At 35.1% G+C, this 23,076-nt stretch overlaps 1 protein-coding gene across 1 annotated transcript in view; it reads left to right on the forward strand.

Moving 5' to 3' along the window:
* The first annotated feature begins 287 nt into the window (after positions 1-287).
* The window catches only part of LOC108782905 (lachesin), a 39,306-nt gene continuing 16,517 nt past the window's right edge, over positions 288-23,076 (forward strand). Inside the window, exons 1-3 of the mRNA XM_018551302.1 lie at positions 288-357; positions 10,028-10,134; positions 12,497-12,682. Of these exons, the coding sequence (XP_018406804.1) occupies positions 288-357; positions 10,028-10,134; positions 12,497-12,682 (363 nt within the window). The remainder of the gene's footprint in view (positions 358-10,027; positions 10,135-12,496; positions 12,683-23,076) is intronic.

Consider the following 23,076-nt stretch of genomic DNA (forward strand, 5'->3'; position numbering starts at 1 on the left):
TCGCGATTCTCGTTAAATATCATTTTTGTCCATGCATTATGCAATGTATTCAGTACTTTATTAATTAATAATGTAATAATGCGAGCAAACTGTGGTATCTCTTGTCAAATCTATAACAATTCTATAAATGACAATTTTAACAAATGATCGTAAGAAATTGTTATTTAAAAAAATATGTGTCAATTAAAATATGTATGTAAAAATGTGTAAAATATTATATTGAAAAGTTATTCGTTTATATTATACATAATATTTTATGTTCCAGCTGGATCCATGATTGTGACAAAATGGTAGATTGGCAAAAGGCACTTCTAATGATGTTATTGGCGCTCCTAATCTACCCAAATGATATTTTTGGTAAGCATAAAATTTTCGCATCATGCTACATATACATTATACGCAAATACACAGATATAGCCAAAGAGAAAGAGAGAGAGAGAGAGAGAGAGAGAGAGATTTCGATCAGTTTGTATCAGTTACGAGGTATCTCACTTCGAGATAGTAATAGACAGACTGCGTGGATCAAAGTAATTTCGGAAAAACAAGATTAATTTAGCGAAATCCCTTAACGGATTCATGGTTAATCCCGGCGATATTAGGATCCCAATAAGAATAGATACCTATCGTGTCACGCAAACGTGCGCGTTTACAGATTTCGAGCGCCGCTGAACCCGATGAATATGAGAACCATGAGATATATATCGCGCTATGTACGGGCAATTTTGCAACTAAGCCGCCCGACTGTGCACGACCACCTGTAAATACAATACCGAAACTAATCCGCTTTTGAAACGCACACTTGCACGGCACGACGTACTGCGATATTGGCCTTACGACCTTCCACTTTAGTGAGATATTACTTTTTCTGAATGCCAATGCGTGCTCCGGCTAAAGCGAACCACTCGCAGTTCCGTTAAAACACGCATATTATCGTTCATTCCACTTTACTATTCGCGCGTATAAATAAAATCGTACATCTTTCATACAATATTCATAATAAAAATGCATACATGCGTAATATATTGTAATGTATCTAGATATAAATTTTTATGTGTGTGAAATAAATCGATCTTTTTATAACACAGGTTTTAAAAGAGCTCTAATTAAGATAATATTTAATATTAGAGAAGCTAAAAGGTTTCGCAGATTAAACTTAAATGTTCTAAAAATAAGTTTTTAGTTCATTTCAAGTGGAATTTATGTCAGAAACAGAAATAAAATGATTTTAATGGAAATGCATCACAGGTTTTAGTATTTACATGTATGAATATCGATAATAGTAGTTAATTAATAAACCGGTAAATCGGTATTATTTCGGGTATGGTATCAATCATTCATTAATTTCATTATACTCGTAGGTAATTAGTTATTATACATACATACAATATATATACATATATATGTATATACACATTATAGTATATATTTAAATCACAAATGATTAAAAAGAGAAAAATTCTAATAAGTTGCAATAAGATAAAAAGATAACGAAGAAAATAAAATTGTATAGAAGTTAGCATGAATATTTAGTAGCTCTTGTCGATGCATAAAGTCAAATATAATTTATCTTTTGTCTCGAATAACTACATCTAGTAAAAAGCTAAATAGACCGTTCAAACGTACAAGCGGATGTCTGCGAGAGGAAATAAAAGATTACGATTTTAATAAAGACTGCAGATACCGTAAGAGACGAGCGACGACGGAAAGAGAAAAGAAGGGCAGTGTGCTGGGCAGACCGTGAAGAAAGATAGGTAGATATTATAGTTTGACGTAGACAAGAAAATTTCGCAAACTATCAAGGTTTTATCGCTTCCTCCAGTCGCGCATTCGCATGATAATTTCCACCGAGGCGAAACGTCTTCATAACGGGTGAATGGCATTTGATTACTGACGTCACTCAATTTCAGCCGACCTCGCCTCGCGTTCTCAGCGAGTAAATAAGATTTCCTAGAGGAAAACTAGCGCGCGCCAGGATATTCTTTGCGGATCCATTTCTCGCAAACAGGCAAGCGCCGTGACACCTGCACCCGATACGCATAGCCTTAACTACTAGCATTCTTCCATTCTATCGTAAATTGCCCAATTTGCATCGTGATCTCGACGAATTGTCGCGGGAATTTACTTTAATCCATTAGATTCCGTTTAACTCTTTTCAAGTTCTTCCGTTTAAAAATTCATACTTTTACGCAATCCATGCGCTTAGTTTTAACGCTTAACTGAGAAAAAAATGGTACTATTTTTTTATTCCATTTTCGCTAGTGTGTGTTATAAATTTTGTAAATTTAAAAAAAACTATAATAAACTAAAAGACTATTTTTTCATATTTTTGTGTAAGATGAAATTAATAATTTATTTGAAAGCAATAATTTATTCTGATCTTTCATATTTAAAACAGATAATAAATAATACAAAATGTTTCCAAAATATATTATTATATCTTGTTTCTTTGTGTATCTTTTAAAAGAAAAAGTAAATATTAATAATATTTTCTTTCTAACTGTGACAAATTGATGTATAAAAATCATGATTTATAAATGCCTACTGCTGATATATTAATCAATTGAAAAAGTAATTTTAAAGCCATTGTAGATATATAACATTTTTGACATTTAATAAATCATTCAAAATTCTGTCACAGTTTTGTCCATCAGGAATCTTTTCTTAGCGAGTTCTAAAATATATCTTTTATAATATCTAGTTAAAATAGAGTACATATAATTACCATAATATTCTTATAAAGATCGATATCATACATATATTTGATAATTTTATACCTTTATCGGTTTTACATTTTATACTTTGTCGTTTTGCTTCAATTTTATAAATCAAATATTATGCACACTTATTGTGATATTATTCTTTTATTTTCTCTGACTTCAAATCATTATTTAAATTTAATTGTTGACGAACATTTCATCACTTGACTTGATTTTTTTTAATTTTTGGACTTTGTCCAAAACAAATCTGAAGAAACTTTATAGATGTTGCCAGTTTCAGATTGCGAATGGTTGAAGTAGGTTCGTGAAGAAGCATCCGCAAAGCAATAATTATGAACACGATGGAAAGAGCCCATCAGAAAAGTGCTGCTTCATTGTACACCTAATATCGAGCAGCAATGTATGATGCTGAAAGGAATAAATAAGGACCAGAACGTGCGGACTATAGAAAGACAGCATTCGGCCAATCGGGAATTTTCACTTATCGGTCGCTTAACGAAGGGTGAATGGAGAAAGGATGGCCATTCAGAGGCGTGCAAACGAAAGAATAAATTGAGTTAAATTAAACGGAACCTTTCTTTCCATGGCTTTTCCCAAGGCGAACGACGTCATCGATGAAGCGATACCGCAATGCAAATTCTCTCGATCTTATTTGGAAATGTTTCATTTAAGCTGAGACGTACTGTGCTTTCGTCGTAAATACAGCGTATCTTCTAATATCAACTTTCCAAATTCCACTTTTTTCCTTTGAAAAGAAAATTCCTTTCAGAAAATCTGAATAAATGTAATTATGTAATTAATTTTCTAATTCTAAATTAAACAAAATATCAGATATACATAAACTTTTAAAATGTACGGATGTGTGTGTGTGTGTGATTAGATCTGTGATATTTCCCGATAGAACATTTTACAAGTCAATGTTCGTCTGGAAATAACGCCTGTTACAATTTCGCAAAACGATAAATGGGAGGACTCCACAATACATCCTATCCTCCACTCGCATTTATGCGTCCCAATGAATTTAGTGCCGTACCTGTCGGTGTATAGCCGAGCTCTTCCGCTTATGTTTTGCATTACCAATACCACCGTCGAATCGCGACAAAATTCGCCTCAAACGTCTCGTTACGATAGGCAAAGCCGCTTTTGCGAGACAATCGGAAAAATGAGACTGAGTGAAAACGATGGAAAAAGAAAAAACATACAGAAAAGAGGAAAAAGAGACAAAATAGATGAAAGAAAGGAAATTCAACAATAACACTAGAAAAATAATAGTCATAAAAATAAATTGTAGCTTATATAATAAATATATAAAATTGCGGAATATAAAAAGATGATTAAGTAACAACAAAGAGATAATTAAAATAATAGTAAATATTTTTTATAAATTTTACATCAAAGTTTAAACGTTTATATCTTGAAAAATTGAAAGTCATGTTTTTAATAAAATTCAAAGATATCGTTTTATTCTTCAATGTTGAGTGAGCTTTAATGTGTTAAATATTGGCAAATAAAATTTAATTATATCCACAAAGAAAGAGAGAGGAGAGAGAGAGAGAGAGAAATTCCAATTTAATTAAAAAATGTCTCTAATTTCAATGTTAGATATTTCTCATACTAATCAACGAAATTTTTGTTAAAAGATAATCTCTTAAGATACTTGATATAAAATCAATTGATATAAAAGTAAGTAATACGGGTACCTACGTTACATCGCAGCAGAACATGAATAATAAAAGGAGGTGGAAAAAGATTGGATAAAACGGAGTCAAAAAGGGATAGAGGGAAAAAGGAGCCTAGGGATACAGAACGAGAAAAATGAAACGCTGAAACTCGGGAACGACTTTCCGTCGAGAGTCGCCTTTGCGAATATTTCTTTAGCTGGGCAGAGTTACGTGCGGGTGGTGGCTGTTGGGTGACGAGATTTGTAGAGTGTCTGTTTGCTTGTTTGGCCGTTTACTTTGGCCACTCGTGAAGGAGGAAAGTGCGTTTACAGGCGCGCAAGCGGGAGCCTGGGCCAAGGAGATACGATCTTCCTCCCCGATGTAAGGTATTAAGAGTGTTGTTCGTAAAAATATATAGTGACATACATCGATTTATTCGAGTATCTAATACACTACCGAGTATTTATAGAAATACGTTTGTGTGTTACTTCTATGCGTTTTTCTACCCATTTTAAATCACATTTAACTCTATCCTTCGCAACAATTCTATTATAAATAACAATAAAATAATGCAGATATTTTATGTTGTTTGCTATTGATGCTACTTTCAACAAACAGAGAAATGCATGAAATATGTATAAATACTTTTATTCAGTATTTTAGTTTGTAACTGTCATTGAGTAATATGATACACACGTAAATCAGACTGTCATTATCAACACATTGAACGCGTGCAAAATGCATTCTAGCGCGACGAGTTAAATACAATACGTATTAATATTACCTCAATTGATACATTGCAGCAGTAGTTTAGTCGACGTTACGGATGCGCGATTACACGCGCAACGCGTGCATCGGGCAATACAAAGTTTATTTACCTCAAACTGCTGGCGCGTAAAAAAAATTTCGGAAAAAACTAGAAAAATATAGAATTATTTTATTGTATGTGTGTACACACACGTAACAATATTTTATTAAAATATTAAAATTTAATTTAATAATTAATTACATAAATGTATTATATAAATTTAAAAAATTACCGCGCGAGTTTTATTAATTAAATCGAGAATCTAATTAAACATTCGATTTAAAAATCTTATCGTCAATATTAATATTTCAATATGCCTTAATTTACAGAAAATTTAATATTATATATTAGAATAGTGTATATACGTATATATATATGCAAATATATATTGAGCGAATGAAATATTTTAAAATAAAAATTGAAAAAACAAGTTTCGTAATTAATCAATGCATTTAATAAAATTATGATATGAAAGCAATATAGATAAAGAAAATAACAATAGATTCTTTATAATTTAGAAATTAAAAATAATTTAGTCAAATGGTATATATACATTCGATAAGCATTAACTAATAACCATTTGATAAATGAATATTCTTCCAGGTGATTATTGTGCGAATTTCATCAAATATATGCTCTTGCATCGTTCGATGTGGGCATCCACGAAATGATGCGCAAAATTATTGTCAAATAACGCTTGACTAATAGGGAGTAAATAATTGCACGGTGCGATGCTATTTATGAGATAAATTGCTCAAATCACCGCGGTAATCGATAGTTTATTTTTCCTTCTCTCGCCATCAGTTTATTTTCCAGCGCTCGACTTGCGTCTCTACTCGCGTATGCATTTCATGGCAAACATGTTACATACGTTAAAAACATTTGCCATTATGTTGTTTAACTAATAAATATTTATTTATTAACAAAGGAAAATACTTCAACTCTTCCCCGGCAAAATTAATATAATAATGTTTTAACAAATTAAAATAATTTAATTAAGTATCTTCGTACTAATATAAAAATGGAAATTTAATTTCCGGGAGAGAGAGAGAGTAAAAATGAATGAAAGCTTCGCGATTTTCCGGAGTGAGCTATCACTGTAACGGTATTAACGCGAAAAACGATCCTCGAAGAATAGGAAGCCCCAGCGCGAAAATTACCCGAATTATCTCGAAATAGCGACAGAGAGAGTTTACGGCGCTGAGATTAATAAGACTGCTTGTTACGGGCAAAGGATCGTATGTCGAAAAGCGAAAGCTACTAATTCGACTGCAAGCTATACATATACCTGCGCGACGAAGAATGTTACGATATTTAATATCCATAACAACTTATTTTCTCGGAAGTTCGATAATAAGCTACTCGCAATTTTCAACAAAGTTTTCCGGATGGAAAACCGTAGCTCCTCGTGTACTTTCCGTTGCAATGTTGACGCGCGGTAAGTAATTTATGCCAGTGGAACTTTCTAATATTAATAAAATGCGGATAAGTTATTGACAATTTTCTAGCTTTTCCAGTAATACTTTAAAACAACTTACGATCTACGCTCGATTAATTAAAAGTCAAAAGTAACATCAACGCACGTGAAATAAAAGAAAGCAATAGGTATCTAAAGTCTTAATGCTTTCAGATTTTGTCTCTCCACGATCTCTGGATTATATGAGTTTTGTAGACCTGTAATTTTCTTACCCTCTTAATTATTTCTCATGCGCTGCGCTTAGCGTAAAGCTTAAATTCGTGATGAAATTTAAATGCAATATTCTCCATTACAAATGTTTTCCAGGAAAATTTCTTTTCTTGAAAATAATTAAAACTGTGCGCATTGCAATATGTGACGCTTTAATTGCGAACATTACTTTTACGAAACAAATGACTGCGACCCGGTTTATGTATTTTGGAGTTATATTTTAACCTCTAATATCGTGCTGCTCCTATCAAACATAGCCGCGCTGGCAGCAAAGTATTAAATGGTTCATATCGTTATAATCTTTCTTATTAATACTTGTTGATCCAATTATTTCTGTTGGAAGATAAATATATCAACTTGTCTCTTTTCTTAAAGTCTCTATTAGCTTCTTTATTACCTTGACAGAGTCTCTTTGTAGAATTTCCCTATTCGTGGAATTTCCTCTGGTTTGTTTTTCTCGCAAATTCACAACACACAATTTTTCACAACTACTCCGTTCTATAATTAATTTATAATCACATTTAACATTTTAACTGCATTGAACTTTTTTAAAGTTGTCACATTTAAATCAGAGAGCATTATAAAAGTCAATTTAATTCAGAAAATAATTATTAATTAAAATTATTTCATGTCAAACTTTATTTTCGTTTATTTTACGTAGTCACATTTTCGATACATTACTTTTTTTAATAGGTTTTAAATGTCGTTGTAATGGAAGATCTTTTATTACAATTACAAGCTTCATTCAAACGTATCGTTATATGTAAAGGGTAATGAGAAATCGGATAATCGAAAATTAATAGCTCAAATTACAATGAAATTGTTTCAGTTCATACATTTGTCGCATTCTAATTAATTTCATACAGCTATCCATATAGATATGACAACTTGGGAAAACGGTGTTTGAAAAACGCTCAATTTAGAGATCTAATTTTGAAAAGTTCCTCTTATTTAAAACCGTTGAATCACTAGGCACGATTTTCTGCTAAACAAAGAAAGTCATAATAAAAGAAGATGACGTTGTAAGTTAATTACCGTAACTCAATATGTTCGAAGATTTCCTCGCCGTTTAACTAATAATAATATGCCACGTCGTCACGTTTGTTTTTATCAGCAAAGATGCGACGATCGATACCGGCTATAAAGGAAGGAGAACCGATTTGCATATTTCTTTAAAATAAGGAACAATTAAAATCGAGAGATTCTAGTTTTAGAAATAAACTGCAATAATAGCTGAATGTATTATAGCGTGACGAGTATATATCGAGTTCTTCTTTTAATTTAACCAATTAACAGAAAACGTCACATTTCCATGACGTCGAGCTATCCGGGCAAACCTCGCACACAGAGTGAATTGTAGAATAACACAAAAAAAACTCTAAAATCGAGTAGCTTATGCAGCAGCTGGGACAGAAATTTCTGCAGAAGTATCATTGTCCTGTTTACCCCGTTGTATGCTGCTGTTGGATACTTTTAGCAAAAATTCATACGAAAATGTTATCGGGCGCGCGTGCATCTCGTTGGAAGCCCATTTGATACGGTACATTTTCTATATATATATATATATATATATATATAATATATGACGATTCTAGACACACAGAGTTCAAGTACCAAAACAGCCTGTTACGCGAGGATCGTGAAATATATAAAAACAACAGTATTGTAAAGTCAGTTCTTCTTATTTGCTCTTTGTAGAATCTATTTGCGCGAGAAAATGCATTCGAGAGAGAGTGCATCTCTCCCCGCGCTCGTCTCTCTCCATACTGATCGATTCAATCAACATTTACGTCATCATTCTGTAAACTACCGGATAACCATCTCGACGCGATACTCGGCTGTTGATTACAAGATTAATTCAATTCGTTCGGCGCGAGTCGTCAAGGGGCGTTCACAGTTTATTGCCGAGACGTAAAAATTATTTGACGCTACGCTCAAATTTGTATATTATTAATTCAAGCGAAACCCCATTTGAATTTTGCACGCGCATAAATTATCTCAAACCGATGCGCCGTATGGAGGAAAAAGGAAATACGAAATTTTCGACAGGCCAACTTTTTATACGGAATCGAGTACGTCTTCGCCCACTGTTCGCGCATTCCACACCCTCGATATCTATCTTGTCGGCGAAGCAATTTATACGTTTCGTCTTATTTTACGCATCCGGCGTGTCATATTAAACGCTATCGTCCCTGTAGCGCTATTATTCATAACGCAGCTGCGAAATAATCTGGGAATATGTGAAAAATATGAGAAAGTAGAAGGAGATGTATTCTGTACGTATAGAACAGCGTGTTAGCTATAATCGTGCATGATGCAATATTTATGGCAGCTGCGTGTGCTGCACGCATAATTTCACATTAGGGAGATAATGGATAATGGAGGTATGTACGTTTCCACCGCACGAATTACATTGTTACGAAATAAATTCATTTAAATTAATCGTATCTAAATCAAAATCGTCCTCTTTAAGTTTGAATTACGATATGTATATATACTTCAAAAATTATGTGAAAACAATATAAAATTATGTAATATGAAATTATGTCATTTTATATTATTTTCATATTTAAAATAAACTTTTAAAATAAAAATACATTATGAATTAAGAGGTAAAGAGAATGATAATGTAATATTAAATTATATTATATTCCCCCGTCAACCTAGTTTAAAACACACAATAGAATTTACGAAAATTATTTTTATTTCAATAATGTATTACAGAGACACCTGTGTTTGGCATTGCATAAAGATTGCTGTTTTTAATAAAAGTATGCGTCAGCATGGAAAGATAATTTTTTAAACTTTTGCAAATTTATAATTATCATCGAATAGCAGACAGACACGGGCGAGATACCAGCGTCGATCAATGTTGCTCGTGAATATGGAAGTTTGCTCAAGTGGTGCACATATACGACAGTGATTCTCGCTAATTCGACGTCACGTCTACGCGTTTAATTTGCAGTCGCGAGACGCATCTCCGCGTTTAGCCGAGTCGCGTAGCATTCAGCCTTCTGACGTTTATTCGTTTTCGCATAAAGTGCATTCTGCACGACGGCGAATTGACGTCGCTGTCGAAAAATTGCCGGCGGTGCGCGGTATGCAAATGGCGTATGTATTTTTCACGAACGTCGTACGTATTTTATCGTTTCAGGCGGCGCTTTTCAACCCGAATTCTCTGGCCCTATCACCAATCTAACAGTGCCACTCGGGAGGGACGCCACTTTCACGTGTCTGGTGAAACATCTAGGAGGTTACAGGGTACGTTGCATGAAAAGCGACGGCGTGTCTGTGATGTCGTAACGCTCGCTTAACTTTTCGGAGTCTCACTTAACTTCTGAAAGGAGATGCGGCCTTTAAAAAGTCATATCTGCCCCCAGGTTAAACTTTTGCGGTACACGCGAACGTTTATTCGAGGTGTGCCGCGTTATAATGTTGACACGGTCCGATAACTACTACAAAAATCTAGCAAAAGCCTCGACATGAAGCAAGCGGAATAAAAGGCAGTTTAATCTCATTATTTGGCTTTGTGTGCAATGAACAAAATATCAGAAACGGAAATAAGTTTAAACATTAGAAGAATTGAAAAATTGAAAATAGAGATTAAACGTAACGCGCAATGGATACAAATAAATTACAATGTCTTATTTACAACTATTAATTGTATACGTTTCACTCTTTAATCTGTATTTCTAATTTTTTTTATATTTCTCTAATATTTAATATTTATTTCCAGTATTGCTTCCAATGTGCGCGAAGCCTTAAATCGCGACTTATTGTAATAGCAATTTATCTGTACATATATTTATCGACAGTATAATATCCTAGAAAGAATTCACACATTTCTAGTCCGGAAATTAGTTTTTATTTTCTTCTGTAAAATAGACAGCGAATTCGTAATGAGAAGAAAAGAAAACCTCGACAAGTACATGAGAAAGACATTTAACGCTTTAAATAATCTATCTGTATGATTTTCACGAAAGTCGATCTTGATATCCGCAAAATTCTTATTTAAAAGCGGAAAGAAGTCGAGAGGAATTTTTCCACTCACTTTTCTTCTTTCAAACCGACTACAAAGAACTTTTATCGATACACGTGTCTGTAAGATGATACCTTCGAGCGGCCCAACTCGACAACTGGCAACGGTTTCTTTCAACGCATTAACAAAATTGTTCACGAAGCTAATTTTATATTACGAATCGATTGCGAACACGATTTACGGTGAAAATAACTCGACTAGCTCACGACACTTTTAAATTCTATCACAATTTCTCATTTTTATGGTGGTGAAATTAATAATAATTTCATATGCATAGTCATACAGTGGAATTATCTTTTCCACGCATAATCGTTCTTTTCGCTTTTGCAAATTGCATTACGCTACAGCGAGAATCAGTATAACCAGGAACTACATTACAGTATAACCAGTTGCTTCTAACCGAAGTACGTACTATTTGCTCGTAGTCGGTCAGATACGTTCAGATGTGTAGACTAGCGCTCCGCTATCCATATCTGACGTCCGATGAAATTGTAGAATGGAATACACGATTACGTTTCACATTGACCCGAATTTCTGCCGGCAGTTCAGTGAAGTAGAAGCGAAATATCAACATAACTGAGCGCGTAATATATATTCCATTCTCGAATTCATTCGACCGTATTTCCGCTTCGATCTTCATTGCGTGTCACAGATTGCGCAATTATTATTACCGTTAATTTAATCACGCGGAACAATGTGGACATCGATTACGTGTAAATAAACGTCAACGCCTCGTGCCGGTCAAATTAAAATGTGTTTGAAAGCGGAGAATTATAATAATTAAATTTATGTGTGAAACACACAATCGCGATGTGCTGGAAATCTGCCGAATGTAGCACCGAGGATAGAGTCTCCCCATTTATAATTCACTCCCCGAGGGAATTTAAAAGTCAAATTCCAAGAGTGATTGAGACCCGCGAGCGACCCATTTTATCGATGCTTCTTTAAACGATTCTAAATCAAGCAACTGAGATATCCTGCCGAGGTGATCTTTGATAATTTCTAATTAGAATCGACAAATTTCTCATGAAAGGGAAAACGCGAATCTTTTCATCGTCATTTCTCTCATTTCAAAGATACCGCCGTCATCAGTATCCTTCTCATGGATGATGAATGTGCAACGATATCCTCACAATCGCGCAATATCGCGCGTACATGCACGAGAATAATGACAAAGCCGCAACGCGTGGTCGGGGCTGCCTTTACATTTCGCTTCTTTTATTACCGGTTGAAATGGGCGGGGTACACAGCGTAATTGTGGCGGTGGGTGTAGATGTGCGTGCGCTCGCCTGCTCGTCGCGTGAAATCGCGGGAGCACCTCGCTCTCGATTCGGAATATTCCAAGGAAAATGCAAATACCGCCTGGAAGTTTGGCCAAGGGGAATCACGCGTGTCAATCTGTGTGCGCGCGTATGTGTGTGTGTGTGTGTGTGTGCATGCACGCACACCTCGGGACTTGGCATCCCCCGCATCTGTTTGTATTCCGCAGTCGGATGCCTGTGAGGAAATTGCGGCGTCTTCGGCGAAATCCGCGACGCCGTCACCGCGATTTCCGGCACCGACTCTGTCTGCCCCCCCCCCAAGGTCGGTTGGGTGAAGGCGGACACGAAGGCGATCCAAGCGATACACGACCACGTGATCACGCACAACCAGAGGGTGTCTGTGTCCCATAGCGACCACTCTATATGGAATCTACACATCAAGGGTGTTCAGAAAGAGGACGGCGGCCTTTATATGTGTCAAATCAATACGGATCCCATGAAGAGTCAGGTATATACTACACTAAACTCCTTTAAATTACAGATCGGTATAAAATGAAATTATCATCAATTCGAGCCTATATTTCTATCGTGCGAAAAAATATTTTAGTGCTTCAGTTAGAATTATCGTTGTTTTTTTTCTGTATTTGATAGAAAATTATGTAACATATGCGTAGAATTTATAGCATAAAATTGTAATAACGTATGCAAGAAAATTTAAGTCGCACGATCAAATATAAATCATATAGTCACAGCCATCTGATTGAACGTTACAGAGAGACTTCCTTGATAAATTTGACAAATGGTTCGGATAAAAATTCTGTCTCTGTTATCTTTGATTGATTAGGTGCAAAACATATCGCAGTCTTACTAGACATTTATCTATTTTAGATAATTTTTCGTATCTGGGTAATGTTTCGCTATATACAATATTATTTTTTTCATAAAATTATCGATAAATTCTTACGATTATTTTGATAACTCAACAAAATTATTTTCAACCGTATCTATATATATATATATATATCTATAAATTTGTAAATATTTTAACAATACTATTCTTTCCGTGAAAAAAATCGATACTTTCCTCATCTGCGAACAATGCAAATTTTACATTTATTTATGGTAACCTTGTGTATATAATAGAATACTGTAAATATAATAAAATACAGGATGTATGCAATAGGAATGTGATTTGGACCATAAATAAATACATACATACGCTGATCATGTGTGACAAAGGTGATGATTAATCTCGCCTAAAGCGCGAAAGAGCCATCTGGTTTGGCGACATTGCTTGAATAAGACCGTCTATTTTTGCAACTCATGAGACATATAAACACACTCACATTATTGGATTTATGCTTGATTGACATTGTCTGAGTTTATCTTTCCCTTTTCACTTATAAATGATTGAGAACGTTTTTTTCTTCTTAAGATTGTTCGACAATGTGTGTGATCCTATCATATTATAATTCATCTAATGAAAAAAACAGTTCTGCTAAAATATCTAAAAATAGCTAAAAAAAAAAAACGTAAGAATATATAGATACAAATTATAAAATAATTTTATTAAGCCTTTCCTATTTAGCCTTTCCGGCTAAAGTAATATTTTTCATAATGAAATTATTTACAGATTTTAGGATTATGAATGTCAGAATATTAAGATCTCTCAATCTAAGATGTCTATAAGCAACAATAAATTAGTGTGATATTACTATATTAATTCTATCAGAATTGCATTTCAAGACTGAAAATAAATTTGACGCGCAGGGAGATGTATATAATCACAATATAATTACACAGAATTTTCTCAACACTAAAAATCTAGCTTGACCGTTTAAGATTTTTATTTCCAATTTGTGGTCTTATAACATATCGCTTATCAAATTATTATATATAATAGTTATGTAGAAATTTAAGCGTAAGAATATACTGTAAAATTATTAACATTTTATCACCCAGCTTGAACATTCATAATTATTTTGACAGTCTAACAAAATTTGTTTTCAGATCTATATCTAAATTTTTTTAGATACTTGAGTAAAACCATTCTTTCCGCACAGAGAAAACAATTTTGCTGAAATATCTAAAAATTTAGGTAAAATACAGATCTGAAAATAATTTTTTGGAGTACCAAAATCATTATACGTATGGGAAACTCAAGTATGAAAATCATATGTGTGATGCTGTAAAAAATTCCAATAAAATTATTTTCAGATCTACATATATCTGACTAAATTTTAGATATTTTAGCAAAACTGCTCTTTCCGGGTATCGATTTACTGACAGAGAGTTACTGACTGCCGACGTATTGCATAAATTAACTGATTCCGTCGAAAGTTTTTCCAACAGCACTGCGTATGCTTCAATTACGAACTTTCTGCCATTCGTTCGAATCAAGAGCGACGTCCACGTTCGTTTCTAGTCGCGCCTCACGCTCGTCGCGGTGTTAATACCGACCAGCGAGTAAATCTAACGAGGCACAAGTTTCGCGAGCGATCGCGAGCATGCGAGAACGACGACATCGCGGCAACGACGCGGCGGTGGAAGTATCGTTAGGAAGTTCCTGCGAGAAACGCTTCTAATAGCAGTTCGGTGCCGTTTTAGAAACGTTCGATGCCGCGGAAGGAATGCTCGGAATTTACTTAGGCGCGGAAACAGCGCGGCGGTTTATTCGCTGCGTCGAGCATTTTCGGTAGTTACACTCCTGATCCTTCGCTCAGCTAACTGAAATTATTAGATCGATTGTTGTAGAATTAAAAAGAAAACGACTAGATTTACTAAACTTTACTTGTCAACAAAAGATTAAAAATGTAATAAATAAAATTCGTCATTAAATTTGTATTTTTCTATGATTCTTTAGTATTCTAGATAGTCCAGTAAATCTTTAAAAGTGAATAAAAGGTTATTTATACCTTTTCGTATTACATCTATACATTTTCTGATCTCGATACTTTGCCTCGATGTTGTAAAGCCTGGATACGTATAATCCTTGTTTGAAATTAGCTGTGGTGAACCAACAAACTCGGTGAAATAACTAATTGGGACGACCCTATCGACTGTATTCAGGTCGATAAAACATGGGAACCGGTTTGTCAGCGAACGAAAGGTCACACGATTTCGAGGTAAATTCGCCTATCACATTATCTATATTTTAATATTTATAATATCTGATAATGTCATATGCATATGTTACATAAATATGTTACGAAGATTTCATTTAGTGCGTTTGGGCATAATCTATATGTACTCTATATCACATAGGATGAACTAAATAACCATAATACTACAACGATATTCTATTGCATTAAGTTTCAGTTATAAAAGTCATACTAAATTTTATTTTAATTTTAATATTAAAAATGTGCACTTGATCGATCCGACAAAAGAATGATAAGTTTGATATCAACGTTAACTCGATAACGACGTAGGATAAAACAAATCTGACGAAATAAAATATAATATTATTACGAGAAGGTATATTATCAATAAAATATATTCTATAGTATAGAACGTAATATGTGCGTAAATAAATATTCTATACTATTCTATGACAATCGATTTTTAGGAAACGCGATTTCTCGTGTTCTCGTCTGAACTTAACTTCGCGAAGGATAACCGTTTTCCAATAGAGATTTAGTTCATAAAATAACCAGCGAATGTGACTCGTATCTTTAGCGGTTTTTATTTTTAGAATAATCTGAAAGAAAAATTGTTCCGCGCATCAAAATCGATCTCCCAATCAATAAAAGAAGAGTTAAAATCTTTTTAAGAATACTGTCTAAAAACATGTAAATACATTCATTTTACAGATGTTTGTGCTCACTTGAAATCGATTTCTTAATAGAAACTCAATGAACGTAACATTCTCGCAATTTTTTAACGTCAAGTCTTGAACACTTTTGCGACCTAGATAAACAAGGACGAAGAATTTGTCAACGTAACGCCAATATCGTCGATCTTTTTGCGTCGTGGTGAACACCGCGAAAATCGGTGGCGATAAGTTGCCCGAACTGCGAGCGAAACAATTAATCGAGCGAACCCGCTGCCAGTGATGCCCGCATCGATAAAGTGCCAAGATGCGCTCGAGTTAATCGATAGTTACTCGGTTACAATCGGACCGCGTCCCACTTGGCTCACGCAATTAATCATCCCAGCCTCAGTTTGCTAACTATCATTAACATAATCCATTGATGTAATACGCGCGATCGTATTCACATTAGAACATAGGAAATCAGGAATGTATTTCGAGGGCTATATTGCCTCATTAAACCTTCATTTATAACGCGAAGGAAAGCTCTCCTTCGCTAAAAATTGTCTTTCGAATCACGGCACATACTGAAGTACTGAAGTACTGAAATACTGAAGTACTTCTCAGAAGAATTTAAAAGTCTAAAGTTTGAGATTTAAATTTAATCATTGGCAGAGAAATATTGATCGACTAATATCCATTTCTACCAATGTAGATTAACATTAATCTCGGTTTAATTTACTCCTCACTCTTTCCTAATTCTTAAAACTAGATAAAGATAAACATAAAAAGTAAGTTAAACCGAGATTAAAGTTAATCTATTATTGGTATAGAAACGGGTATAAATGATTTTCGAAACCACAAACATTGACATAATAGAGTAGCCGATAAATGTAATCTTGGTTTAATAACCAAGTTTACTGGTTTATTGATTCACGATAAACATTGCGTATCATTATTATATTCATGTTTCCGATGAAACTTTCGAGCGACGTGAGGAAGCGAGAGAGAGAGAGGCGGGAACGAAGCTCAGAAGAGAGAAATCTAAAGCGCTTAAACGGAGGCAGCAACAATCGCTGCAGTCTCGTTTACACATCTCGATACTTTCCGCTGCCTGTAATCGTCGTCGGTGACGCGCGATAGCAAACCACAGGAGTATTAACCGCCTGCCGTCGAGCTGACGTCGAGTATTAGCTGCTGCCGACATAACAATCTGTACAAGTATCGAAGGCATTTCGCCTTCCGCGTGCGCGCGGCTGCCAGACTCGTGGCATACTTAACGAGCCCGGGAACTTAACGAGCCGTTCTAGTCAGTTCGGTACCCGTTTATGAACCCTGCCTCAAGTGCGCTTAAATCCTCCTCTCTACCTACCGACTCGTTTCGAGTTACGGCTGCGCATATAGTCTTATCAGAAAAGGATTGGAATATTAAGTCGCGTTTAACGACTATTTGTACGCAGTCAGCATAATAATCGCCGATAAGAAAACAAAGAACACCACTTTTGCTCCGTTCTCGCTTTTGAGTGATCCGTGATTCTGATTGTCGTGAAATAGTTGAAGGTTAATTACTAAACCAATGGTGGTTAATTACTAAACCATTGAATGGAGTCACATTTAACCTAATTTAAGTTGCCTTGATATTCTATAAGTCATTTGCAGTAGATCTCTATATCCAAAGATACTTACAACATAGAAGTATTAAAAACGTCTATTTCAGCAACTTTGATGGAGGTTTTTTTCAAAAACTTAATATGATATGCCATTTTCACAGTCGACACTAAAATGTTATCAGAAATGACTTGATAAAACTTATGGCAAAAAGGATCTTATTTTGTCGATTAATGTTATCATTTAAATATAATTATTTGACTAATTATTATTTGATAATTAAATTAAAAATAAAATTCTGTACTTCCAATCCATTCTGTTTTTGATATTCTGTTATTGTAATTTTGATGTCTGGATGTCGTGCATGATCCCGTTTTTTATGTGTTTAATAATGAGGTCTTCAAAAAGCTTCTATTCAATACATCATTATTTTACTAGAACTATGGACTAAAACTATCATTTTATATTAAAACGCAGACATTAACACAAACACACATTACTATATATTAAACATACACAAAAATTATTTTGCTGCTTCAGTTAAAATTGTCACTGTTTTTTTGTATCTGGCAGGAAATTATATTATTGTATTATAAAATTGTATTATACACGTAGAATTTATATCACAATATTTTAACGATATAGGTATGCAAAAAAATGTAGGACTCATCAAATATGAATTACTGCTAAACATAAATCACAGTCACAGTCATCTGCGATTGAACGTTACGGAGACTTTCTTGATAAATTTGAAACAAACAAACAGTTCAGGTATAAATTCTATTTTTGTCATCTATTTTGATTAGATACAAAATATATATCACAGTGCTTGCACAGTTATTTCCACTTTAGTTAATTTTTCGTATTTAGATAGTTTTTCGCTAACTGGAAAATTATTCCTTTCAGTGTAATAAAAAAGGCGGTTTTGAATAATCTAAAGTTTAGCTACATATTGACCTGAAAATAATGTTATTGGATCATCAAAATAATTATGTATTAGCTCAAATTCTTTGCTGAAAGGTTTTTCCAACATTGCTCATCATAATTCATAATTTGTCCTAATAACCTTCTCTTTAAATATCATAACGATAACGACTCCTTTTATCTCCTTATGTGGAGCATAGGACGTCTATAGACCTCTTTTGTCCGAGGCCTATATTCGTTTCTCGAATCAGATTGTTTTTCGGATTTGTGGGTGATTGGTCCACAGAATCCTACCTCAGTCAGATATTAGAGACAAATATCTACTGATATGTATACTGATGTATAGGACCTACAGTTTAACGCCGAATCCGAACGGCGCTGATGATCATAGATCTTTTGATCACCAGGTGGAGCCATTTTTTGGCTCATTAAACGCGAAAAATCATCGCGTTTGGGTGCACGTGGGATTGAACTCGGGTCTACAAATCGCGAGTCAATCGCACAGAGCGGTGAGCCACTCGACGCCCTTTAAATATCATAATTTGCATATAATTGTAATTCATTTTCGTTTGTAATTTATCAGCTGAAGAAGGCTAAGTATAAACGGCCTTATATATGTACATTAATGAAGAACTGGTTTTAATTCTTACTCTCTTGATGTTTTAATAGATTTTGGAAAATTAGACTTAATTATTTGGTCGTGTGTTAACCTCTCACTTTTATTATTAAATAACAATGCAATCTTGAGCTTAAAAATTTATATTAGCATTCAACATGTTTGAAATTCTTACATAATTGCTTTGATGATCCGACAAAATTGTTTTTAGATCTGAATCTAGCAAAATCATTAAATACTTTAACAAAATCGTACTTTATATTTTTCCCGATGACATATACAGATTCACTTAAACAATGACGAGAGCAATGAGTGCTTTTCATTAGATAACACAAATCGACTTAAGTGTCGTTTTGTCTTTATTACTCATTGAAAGATCAAGAAGGATAGAATTACGTTTGTGTCGATTTGTGTCAACAAATGGAAAGACCCAATCCAAACAGCAACGCGACAACGAGCGAGTCTTTAAAAATTAGTACTCTTCTCTTTAAATGCATGACATTACACAGTTAGACGACAATTAGTCGCGCAAAAATTACGAGCTTTACGAGCGAAGAGCCATAGAGATTTTTCTCGCGGCGCGAAAGACGCTTAACGAGCCACTTTATAGTTAACGCGCACCAGTCCTCGCTCGTCCCCCTCGGACGATAACATTATGTGCGTTGTCTTACGAGGGACCGGAGTCGGCACACCGCGGTTGTCTGGTTGCTTTAAAGTAACACCTCATCCGCCTCTTGCCGGCAAAGTGATACGGCACGAGACGCCGCCGTTGGAAGTCGAGATCTAATTTTCCGACATTTTGGATTGAATTCGTGCGAGCCCCGCCCCTGCCAGGGAGTTTCCCTCTTTTCGCGAGGAAGAAGGCTGTAATCTTAAATAGTGCGCGGAGCGTAACATAGCGATGGCTGCTGGTGAGACGGCGGCAGGTGCCTGTGCTCTCCGATCTCTCTTGTCGTTCTTACTTTACGAGGCATTAAGCTAAATAACGAACGCTCTGTGAGCGGCACCGTTGAATGTTCCGGCCAATCGTTCGAGGATTTCTCGCGAAGAGAATGAATGTAAAATCAAAAGTAAGCGTGAGAAAAAGAGGCTAGAGGCAGCATATACAAATAAAAAGTTTATTTCTTGGAAGTACATTCTCGCGGAACGGCGTGAAATTATTTTGCATTAAGATATATACTGAACAGTTTTTGCTCCACAAACGAATCTATCTCCTAGCTGGGTTATATTGTATGATTATTGTTATCTTCTTATCTATCAGTAAATAATATCTCGTTTCTTCTCATATTGCGCCGTGTTTTTACCTGCTTCACGTTTCTCTTTGCTTTCTGACAATGAGACGAACATGGCTCGCCGCGAGCGGTCAAGCTATAGTAATTTTGCCAAGGCATTTCTCGGATAAATCCGGAAAGAAAGTCGACGTACGGAACTAAGTGAAATGCGCGAGAAATTATTGATGTGGAAAATATATTAAAAATATATTATATTTTATAATTATATATATTTCATTATGTTTTTTACGTACATTGAATATTTTTGTTTTATCACTTTATAGTATATATATATATATATATATATATATATATATATATATAATCGTCTTTTCTAGATGTTCTTTAAAATAAATATCTTGTCAAATTTTTCTCTCGCACATTCATCAGATCGTTAAAGTTTAGCTGATGATCGGCGAGAGATAAATTGCCTTTTAAGTAAATCAATTATGTTTCGTCCATAAAAGCTTTGCCTCTATTTCAGATCGTTTCTTTCCTCTTTCTTCTTCGTTCTACGTGCATATATATATCAACAGTTAAAACACGACCGTCGTCCTCCGCAAAGGATGCCGTCTCGCCTCTCGTAACTATATTTCCTCGCTCGTTGCCGAATACGACGGCATCCTTCGCGCGTCGCTTATAATTCCGACTGCGTGTCTGATAAAATTTACGTGTACGTATGGAGAGGCGTCGGCTTGCAAGTCGGCATGTGTGTCGTCTTTCTTGAAATTTCGCGTCACTTCTTCAAAGCCATCTACATAATTCCAACGCGACGGAAACGCACTGATTTAGAGTCGGGTAATTGAATAGAACCTCACGAAAATACTATGTGTATGACCCTCATGAATGTTTTATTGCCCTATAGTAACGATTCGGAATAAATCATGGATTTTGTCCGTTTAATATTTATTCTGCTCTAGTTAAAGTTAATTACGTTTATATTAACTAATACTTCAGTTACACGCACAACTGTGATCATTTTTAAACAATATACATAATTATATTATCACACTGCAAATGTTTAATTAAGATAAATCATAATTTTCATTACCGACCTTTTATTAAGCATAATATTGTACATTTGTGAATTTAATGTCGCATCGAACGATATTAATTATAACACACAGCGATTATTTTTTTTTTTTTATTGATGTATTTATATTTTTATTGATGCATTCTTTTTTGTTGTACTTTCCGGCACAACAAATAATTACAAACATTAAGAAGAACACAATTGCTCGCTTCATTTGCTTCTATCTACCTAACTATCACTAAACAATGTGTGGTTTCTCAATTATACTACAAGCCTGATTATGTTGAATGAAACTGTGCGCGTACATATGGGTTAATAATGATCCTGCGGTTCGAATCTGGCTAACGAGCGATAATGAGTTTCCACGAACGTGTTCTTTGCGAATGGGTTTACCATATGATGCATTTTGTGAATCAAAATCATTCTGTACATTATTCATAATGTTTACGTCATACATAAAATATCAATTTTCTACTTATTTATTTTATTTCCGTACGTTGACAAATATAAAAAGAGCAAACGGTAACTCAATCTCTTGAATTAAATAACATTTTATTTTTAACTTCTCTATGTGTGTCAAAGTGTAAATCAATCCATTTCTGTAGTTAGTTTCAAAGTAAACAACGTCCACATTAATGTACTTAGTAAATAGTAAACTAAATTGATAATACATGTTCTTGAGTTCAATTGTTAAACTTCATTGTTTTAGTCAAATTGATGACATGTCGAATAGGAGCAGTGGCGACCTACATAGATGATTAAAAGTAATTCAAATTGGGTATAATTTGACATTACGAATTTAACAGCGTAATCTTTATTCCTTGTATTGTATTAAAATATTTCCGTTTTAACTGTATCAATAATAATTATTGCAAGCATGAAAATTTATTTATGAGTTTATGTATCGAATAAATTTTCTACGTGTTAGAATAACACAATTTGTAGAGAGAGAAGAAAATATAGGGCTTCTCTGTCGTGGATAAGAATCACTTCGCAGAATCGCTTCATCGCGATTGGTTCTAAAAGCAGATTGACCGACCGATGAAACGAATTCATTCACACCGAATCGCGGCTTGAATTGATACAGTCATTCGCAGGCGCATAATAATTAATTTACGGGCGCGCGCGGATGTAGAGGAAGGGAGTTTCATAATTCAGTGGCGACACGTACGAGTTTACGCGCTCGGGCACGTGTCTCACCGCCCTCGTCATCGTCGTCGTCGCGTTAGGTGGTAGGTACGCAGTTTGCATTCGTCGGGACTGTTTCTCGCTCGCGAGCGGCACGGTGCAGCGGCGGCTTGCCAGACAACTCGGTTATAACGATTGAAGTTTCGTCGTGGCGTGGATTACATCCTCGTAATTGCGCGCACACCTCGCGCTCTTGCATCTTACGCGAGGAACGGAGAAAGCGGCATCGCGCGCGCGATGTGGGACTTCCTTTAAATCGAGGGAGTGAAACGAGAATTGGTGGGAAGTACGGGGGATATGGCGGAGCACAGGGGTGACGGGGAAGAGGTCTTTGCACTCGTACTGATGTCTCGCGGTGACGTACGACCACCGACGAAAGTCCCCGCAGACATTCGGGGGTTGATCCACCTCCTCGATTCTCTACCGCGCGCTCTGCTGTCTTCCATCCGCTCGCGGGAATTATAACGCGATAGCGCCTCCGCGTTGTTGATAAGCGTCAAATGCGTAGTTA

Source organism: Cyphomyrmex costatus, unplaced genomic scaffold (genome assembly GCF_001594065.2).
Source record: "Cyphomyrmex costatus isolate MS0001 unplaced genomic scaffold, Ccosl1.0 scaffold137, whole genome shotgun sequence".
Classification (NCBI taxonomy): Eukaryota; Metazoa; Arthropoda; class Insecta; order Hymenoptera; family Formicidae; genus Cyphomyrmex; species Cyphomyrmex costatus.